Source organism: Oryzias melastigma, linkage group LG6 (assembly GCF_002922805.2).
Source record: "Oryzias melastigma strain HK-1 linkage group LG6, ASM292280v2, whole genome shotgun sequence".
Classification (NCBI taxonomy): Eukaryota; Metazoa; Chordata; class Actinopteri; order Beloniformes; family Adrianichthyidae; genus Oryzias; species Oryzias melastigma.
In genome coordinates, this window is record NC_050517.1 from 28,653,325 (window position 1) to 28,662,324 (window position 9,000).

The window sequence follows — 9,000 nt, forward strand, 5'->3', positions numbered from 1 at the left end:
AATGAGGATTTTAGAAATACAAAATTATTAACTCTAGTAACGTTTAATCGGTCATTTTTGACACACATTTTCTTCAAGAACATGCTAAAATACATCTTTGTCAGTAATATAACTTTAATATAAACACATTGGAACACAAACAACCAAAAACACAAATAAATCAAATCAATATAAATCCCTTATATCTTCCAGAAGCATTAGAAAGCTAAATCAGAGAAAAGTCTTTGTTGTGTTACATGCCTTAATAATTTTAACTTAGGCTCTAATTATTGCTTTATAACGTTATTTTATATAACCGGATCAAACCTGACCTTAACACCAGAAAGGACATAATTTCAACCAGAACATTTTTTGAATAAAAAACATTTTTTTTGTTGAAATCAAGGTTTCTGATGGAATAAATACATTTTAAGTGACTCTTTTATGCAGTTAAAAACTAAAATGGGTCAATGCCGACCCTAACACAAGAATTAGATGGTTATTAAATATGAATTCATAATTCAGACATGGATAGTCATCTTTAGTGAACAAAGAAGTGTTTTAGCATGCTTTATTTGGAACAGTCCAGTGTCTTCCGCTGATCTTCATCACTAAAGAACACTGTTTGTGCTTGGAGCTGCTGTCATTGATAAAGCAGCACTTGTTGTCAGAATAATGGACAGTTGGACCAACTGTCACCGAGCTGCTGAGCTGAGCCTGGCACAAACACGTGAGCATGAACATCCATGACAAAACACATGGAACTTCTTATTTTGGACTCTAGAATAATTTTCTTGCTCTAAAGGCAATTCCTAACGTGCATGAAGGGGAATGTAAAGCTTCTGTATCAACATGCCACATCCATCTTTGTTTTGCATCCATATTTTTTAGTTCTGGTTATCTTTTGTTCTGGTGACCCGATTTGAGATGTAGATTTTTTAAGGATTGTATAGTCTACTTTTTTTAGTGTTGTTTTAATGATGTTTGCCTCCATTTCATTGTACTCTAACTGATGCTCCACTGAATGGATTAATTTAATTTTTTGTGGTAATCAATACGATTCATAGTAGTATTATGTCCCTGATGACCCAATCTCATTCAATGACCTAAAGTTGATCCAGGTCATCTTTAGCCAAAACTTCAACCAGTGTGAGTCAGAGATAAATAGGGTTTAGTTTCATTTCACTTATTCGTTATTATTATTTTATTATTAATCATTATTATTTATTTATTCATTTCATTTAGCAAGACCTGTCATAGATTAGTTCCCTTCATTTTTTATTTTTTTTAAAGCTTTAGGTTGATGTTCAATCTTTATCCCCATCAGAGGGGTGGGGCAGACTCTATTTTTGACATGGTGACGTCTGCATTTTTTTACATTACATTTTCAAATATTTTTTTCTTTTTTTCTAGCAAATGTTTTGGCTTTTTCCAATTTCAACCTCTCACCAGGTTCAGTCTTTGGTTTTCAACTGATCATTAAAAATTACACTTAATTTTTTTTTTTACCCTAGAAATTGGTATATTTTCCAAGTTTGGTTGTTTCCTTGTACACTTTTTCCTTCATCTATCGCTGTGCAAGGACAAAGGAGATGAAGGGAATATTGTTTAAAATAAGTGACGTACTTCCTCTTAACCACTTTACTGAACATATGTTTTGAGACCCACTCAGGCGATTGATTTATTGAATTTTTTAAGCATTCCACGTAATCTTTGAATTATTATGTTGCAGTTTTTTGCCAAAAAAAATAAATAAATAAAAATAAAAAAACCTGAGTCGTTTTCTAGGACATAGTTTCTAAATAAGAAATTCTGAGTTATGGGCAGGACTGTTGGCATGAAGCAACCCCTTCTCCCATCCCCTCCCCATTGCTGAGAGCTCTCTGTTCACACTCTTTCTCTCTATCTTACAGCCTTACCCCAAATTAATGTAGACATTGCAATAAAATTGGCAAGTAATTCTGGAGCTATCTAGCCGTAAAGTTTTGTCCCAGATCGGACCAGCAAAACAAAGACATTCATGGATAGTTGTCTACAAGTGGATTTGTATAAAAAAAATACTCAGAAATGCTGTTTTAAATTGAATTTTCTTTACATAAGTCAATATGTAATGTATCATGTAAGTTTTTAAGGAAAGCAAAAAATGTTAAAACTTTGGCTGGTATTTATTTACTTAAATTGACTAATTTAATTAATTTTATTGCAATGCAATTTTACCACGTTTTTCCCAAGTTGAATATAAAATGAAGAGCTCCACAGTTTTCATTAAAACTCAGGGACTCTTTTTGACAGAATTTTAGTTGATATTTTCCTTCAGCTGCTCAGATCTTTGAGTCTGCAGTGAAATTGTCGGATGTGGAGCTGCTCTTTTGTCGAAGATCTGTATTCATGCTCTCCCTCCTGCAGGGGGCGTCGTGGAAAGGCCCTGACTGATCCGACACTTTGCAGCCAAATTGCTGCTTTACAAAGAATGTATGCATCAAAGCCTAAAAAAGGATTTGATGCAAAAGTTAGTCTCCGGGAGACGGAGAGCAGATCCATTTTCATAAATGAAAGAAGCCTGTCAGACTGTTGCGACTCCAGCAGAACAGGAAGGAGCGGAGCTGTGAAGGGGTCGGGTCAGCCAGCAGTGGGTGGAGGAAGGGATCTGAAGCTTTTTCCATGAGAAAGGAGAAGGTCCAAACAATCCAAAGTCGACAGCGGGGATGACTGGGGCTCACTGTGGAGCAGCGGGGTTTTCCAAACGGTTGCGAATAATGACACTCTGGAAAAAAGCATTTGTTAAACACAGATTTTTAACTGAGTCTTATCTGTTTTTTTAATCATTGCTGGTTTACATTTAAACCAAATAGATGTCAGATTACAGTTCCTCTGTTACTGTGAAGGGAAATCTTGTGAATAAACAGAGCAGCGGACAGTGAGCAGCCTCAGGCAGCAGCTGCTGGCAGACACTTGCCGCTCTGTGAGCTGCAGACGACGGTTCTGTCTGTCACCAGCTGGACCTGGAGTCTGCGTCACACAGTTAGCGGCTTCCAAACCGAGACTTCTCTGAAAGAATCTGACGAGCCATCACTCTGACTGACGCATAGAAGCAGCTGCTTCGCATTCACACGCAGTTAAATCTTTGTTTGCACCTGAATCTTCCTCTCTACAGTCATGTCAGAGAAGCTTTAAGGTTTCAGTCAATTTTTGGTCATTTTAAATTGCTCCTTATGTGTAATTGTGAGTATGTGTTTCCCTGCAACCGCTGGGATAGGCTCCAGCATCCAGGTGACCCCATAAAGGTTTGGGTCAAGGGGAATATTCAATTCTGATTGACACATTAAAAAGTAAAGTGTTCGTTTGTGGATACACATTTAATGGTGAATATTTCTTTAACAAAAGCGATCCAGGAAACTATTTGTGGATTTTGCTTCTTTGACACCACCCTCACCGCACCTCTTTGACCCGTCCTCACTTGCTAAGCAGCCAATATGCACCCCTTACTCCCCGCCTTCTCTTTCTATGAGGCTGGTCTGAGCTGTTTGTTACAAATTGATGGAAAAACCATTATTTTCAAAATGGCGGCTTTTCGGTTTGTTTTATCTCCATAGGAACCATTTTATGTTTTGGTCGCCTGGGGATAAACGAACAGATGGAAATGAGTTTCAGTAGAATCAGCAAAGGAAAACTTTCAGAATTCCTTAGCAAAAAAGGTTATTTGCTAACCACACCCACAATCCTATGTTCATACCCTGTGTTACAGCATCATGTTCAGCTCTAGTCAGGGATAAACATTCAATTTTCACAATATTCTGTTGAAAACAGTGCATGTAATAGGATAACGCCACTTTTGCGCCATTCAAAACCTTTAACTTCTAATAGTAACAATTTTTTCACAATTTCTTCCCAATGATCCCCAAGAAGTTAAGAGACGATTGATAATAATCCCTAGGATGAGTTTTCGTTTGTAGATCGTTCCCAACAGTGCTTTTTAAGCACAAGATGGCAGCGTTTTCTCTAGGTTTGTTTTCAAAAATGTGAAAACGCCACAAAATGGCCACCAAGCAGTAGGTCGCGTGGCAGTCCCATAGTAATTTCAAAACTTCCTTTTGATATCCACATGTATTTTCTTTTCGTTTGAGAATTTTTTTCCCTAATTTAATTTAATTTATTAACCAAGTCAACAGATTTTTTTGTGACAGTTTTTTTGTTTACCACGCTCATAATTTTAACATTGTCATATTGTATGTCATATAGTTTCGTTCAGATTGAGCCAAAAAACTCATCCATGACATTCCGATAAAAAAATATGATCACAACAGTTGCAAACTCGCCACACGCACTCCGTTCAAATGCTACAACTTCTAAATCCCAATTATGCTCGGGGAGTCACAAAATGATTGATAAAAATCCCTGGGAATAATTTTCGTTTGCAGCTTTGCTAGAGATGCTTTTTAAGGTCAAAGGTCAATGAAACTTCTGTGGTGGTTAAAACTTAAACAGGTGACGTGCTGTTTTCCCATATTGTGGAAAAACGTAAAAATCGCCAAATCTCACACTTTGCCACAAAATGGCTGCCAAGTCATCCTATAACAATTGGCCATCCCATAACGATTTTAAAAGGTAAAATTTTCCCTCAAAGGCAAAAAACTTACAACTTCAAAAACAATATGGCCATAACTGTGATTTACTGTACAAAGCCCTTCTGTCGCACAAAGTGATGTATCTCTCCATCTCTCTTGCTCTTTTCTCTTATGAATAATTTATTAACACCTTGTAGATAATCAAGTTATTTTCACTTAAAGCTAAATTTGCCCTGTTGATGAAGTCCACGCCCGTATGGAAGGTTAAGGTTTGGTGTTTATGCCGACGTCTCTAACTACTTGCATACCAGAGCGCTGCCAGCTTCTCCCACTCTGCAGAGGTGACGGCTAAAGAGCTGCTCTGTCTTCAGAGGACTTCCAAACTGTTTATCTGCAGGAATTCATGGAGGAAAAATCTCTCTGCGATGAAGAGAGGCTTCAGGCTCTGCTGGTACATGTCGATGTGTGAAAAAAGGAGGGATTGAGGAAGATTTTTGAACTGAATCTACAGGGAGGAAGATGACTGCGCCACTAAAATCCGGTCATTTTTGTCAGAGGAGCCTTCTCATCAATTAATCTATTATAAAATTGTTCCCAGTGGTCTTGTATTTATGATTAAGTTAGCCTAAATTAAAAAAAATAACTTTCTAGGACATAGTTTCTGCAGAGCAGCAGGAGTTGACGAGAAACTCACCTCTCAGTTGTGGGCGGGACCATTGATGTGAATTAAGCCGGCCCTCCTTCCAATCATCCCTCTGTTTACATGCTCTCCCACTAGTTTACAGTCCCTCACAACCCCAGTCTCACATTACCAGCGCAACAAAAATGCCATTGCAATATCAGAGCTATCCAGCTGTAGAGATTAGAGCCAGACATCAGTTCAAACGAGGAAAATGAAGTCGTACATGGATCTATTTGTCTGCAAGTGGATGGATCAGAATGGAGCAGAACATAGGGCATGCTGTTGTGGGTCCTTTAAACTTTTTCCAACCACATTTTTTTATCTGCTCCTAATTTACAACAATTTGAGTAAATAAATACTCAGAAATCAACATTTTGTGCTCATTTTCGTCGTATATGTCCTCCATTTTCATTGGAGTTAGGTCTTGAATCCATCATCTTCTGGCAAAAGAGGACCTAAAGTTCAAACTTGAACAAAGAAACTCATCAACGTTTTCTTTTCTGACATTCATGAGGGTCAAGCTGAAGCCAGGATGCTACATATACAGCTGAAGCAGAGAACAAAGGAAGGGAAAGGATAGCAAGAATGGGGCTAAAATAGAGAAAAAATGGAAAGGCTAAAAAAATAAGGGAAAAAGCAAACAAATCGTGATGTAAAAAACATGAAGTCCCAAGTGATGACGGAGGAATAAACGCAGAAAGATAAGCAGCAGTGTAAATAAAGAACATAATAAAAGCCTCAGAGACTCAGAGGCTGAGTGATTGTTGGACAGAAGGTTTGCAGAGACAGAGGCTCTTTGTGGACCGTGTGGACAAAGAGCTGCTGTCAGCTGAGCTTCATGCGTCGGGTCACAGTGGAACAGACACACACCGAGTCGGACGCTCCAGCGCTGCCGCCTGCTCCTCTCAGCTGCTCCTGTCCTCCGGCTGCAGGGATGAAGCACCTCCTGGGAACGCTCCTGCTGCTCTGCTCCGTGATGCTCCATGAGGGTGAGAGCAGAAAACATCACACTCTTTAAAATACCTGCTGTTTCCTGTGAGAACATCATCGTTTCTCAGTAGATGTATGACCTTTGTGAAGATCATTTTATGCGTTAACCCTCTGACATCACTAGTGAGTTTGGCCAGCACATCAGTGACCCCTCCATGAGTATAATTATCATTTTAGCTTTGAAATTTTTGATTTAAAAGAAACATAATAAGAGTTATCACACATAAATGTGATACTCTTTGGAATAAATCCTAAAACTAGTACTTTATTGCAGCTTCGTCTGTTTTTTTTTTTTTTTTACATTTTTTATATTTTTTACTTAATTTTGAATTAATCATTACTTTGTTTTTGGATTTATACATTTTTTTTTTTGTTTTTACATTTCACTTTCTTATAAAACATGAAAATACAGTTTGCTCTCACTTTTTCCAATTAAAGCAGTAAAATTTGACTACATTTACAATTTGTAATTGAGTTCTTCGTTCAGTTTCAGATTTATTGGAATTGTTGTGTAAGATTAAAAAAAAGTCTGTAAAAAATAGCCGCGGGTTTACTTAAATAATAGAAGTCAAGCACTGTCACAAAACAATTAAATAAATTATTGGAGCAAATTATAAAGTTGCAAAAAGCTTTTAAAAAGACCCCAAACTACTCAAATTTAGCCACTTCCTTAGACAAATTAAAACAGAAAATTACAAAAATATTGTCAAATTAATGCTAATAATGTTTAAAGAGGTCCAAAGTAAAATCTAGAAACCATAAAGCAGCTAGATTTCATTTCCAGACCTGCCAACAACATTAATTACAATTAAAGTAAAAATACATTATAAATCTTTGCTATTTATCCAACATTTGATGATTTAAACTAAAACATTTTTAGACATGTAATACCTTTCCAATCCAGGTCTTCCTTATGTTAAATTGCAGATTTTTTCATTCTTCTACAGAAGAACTTTCCAGATTTTAATGAGTCTTTTTAATGATTATGGGGCAGACAGGTGAACCTCTTAAGACCCACACTAATATTTGAGCTAACCTTCTGCACATGCAGTCGCATAGTCCCTATTAAGCCAAATTAACTAGTGTGGTAATATTATGGAGAGAAAAAAAAATGTCTCAAACCTTTGTATGTGCGTAACACTTGATTTGAATGCACACATAAATGTTTTGAGATTATTTTCTCTCCTTATTATAAAACCCAAAATGTCATTTTTAGATATGTAGAGGTCAGGTCATAAAGATGGAATTGTAGCATTTTTTCTTAGGATGGAGGGCGTTTATAAAATAATTTAAGACTCTGTTTTTGAGTATTTTTTTAATAAAGTTGTGTTGGATCCGGACCGAATGAAAACTGAAAATGTTCAAGATGTGACGCAGCCATGGGTGGGCCAAAGACTCTGCTGTCTTCTCCAGCTCTGATGCATCCACTCGCAGATAAATAGATTCAGTAATTTCTTCATTTTCCTCTTCTGAGCTGGTATCTGGCTAATGCTAGCTTTGTCTTTTTATGTTAATTCAATGTCAACAAAAAGATGTCCAATCATATGCTTGCTTCTTCATAGTAAATACCTATTTTTTCCTGTCAAATACCATGAATTATTAGTTATATCTTTGAATGCCATATGAATAAGAAATATCTAGATTTTTGATTTTTTTGGTAAAAAAATTGAACTGTGTTGTATCGCCAAAACGTTATCTGATTTATGTAATGTTTCAATTCGTGGACCATGTACTGAGATGTGTATCGAAACGTGTGAACGATATACACCACTAGTCTTTAGACTGGCGGGAGAGAGTGTGAAGAAAGGCATGCTGGGATTTTAACATGGGCTTAGTCTTGAATTTATAATGAACTCCTGCTGTGCTGCAGTAAATATGCCTTTTTTTCAAATATGTTTAAATATGTAAATGTTTCTTTTTAATTATTGATTAAAAAAAAAACTCCATAATCGTAATTTAACCACCACTTGGAACAATTTAAAGAAAAATATATGGTCAGAGTGGAATTTTAATAGGTTAAAAAGTTTTAAGTCCCAAGTTTGCTTAACATTGTAGAATAACATTCAGTTCTCACTGATTTTCAGAAGAACTTTGAGAAAACACAAAAGGTTTACAGCTGAGAAGAATGTCAGGGTTGAATCTTGAATACAGAGTTTGTACTGAGGCAAAACTGCATCGCTGTGTTTTATGACAGCCCAGTTTCAGTTCTTTAGAAGCAAAACTCTCTTTACACAGACTGCTTCTTTCTGTCAAGCTTCTTTGATCCCACACGTCCTCCTTCTTCCCTAAGAGTCTAAATTCTTACTCGGCATCAAAAATCTCCTTCAGGCTGTGTCACGACCCCTGGTCGTGTCCCCCTTTAATCATTTTAACCCCCTCTTCAAAGCTCTACAAATTGAGTTTTGATAAAAGTAAAAAGAGCCCAAACGTTGATTGACTTCTCATCTGTTTTTTCTGAAATGTGACACTTACTGTGAGGCATTCGGGAAAATTTGACTTTTGCTTTTGTTCCGATTAACTTAGAATTTAGGCTTCCTCTTCCACGTAAAAGTTTTTTTTCTGAATTTTCTTTGTCATGTATTTCAAAAGGAACGATTCAATTAGCCAGACAAATTTGACAGGAAAACATGTAAAATGTGCAGAAATGAAGCTGACCATCATCATCATCTTCACTTGTGACAGATAGATCCACATCAGAGCTGCTGATTCATTGATTTTTGCTTATTTTTCTCTTAAATTTTCCTATTTGTCTGATGTATTTTATTGAGTTTCCAGCATAGACTT

The 9,000-nt window shown here is 36.6% G+C and overlaps 1 protein-coding gene across 1 annotated transcript in view; it reads left to right on the forward strand.

The window, feature by feature from the left end:
* Positions 1 to 5,681: 5,681 nt before the first annotated feature.
* Positions 5,682 to 9,000, forward strand: part of LOC112151910 (CD59 molecule (CD59 blood group)) — a 6,363-nt gene continuing 3,044 nt past the window's right edge. Inside the window, exon 1 of the mRNA XM_024281039.2 lies at positions 5,682 to 6,215. Within this exon, the coding sequence (XP_024136807.1) occupies positions 6,065 to 6,215 (151 nt within the window). The 5' untranslated portion in view covers positions 5,682 to 6,064. The remainder of the gene's footprint in view (positions 6,216 to 9,000) is intronic.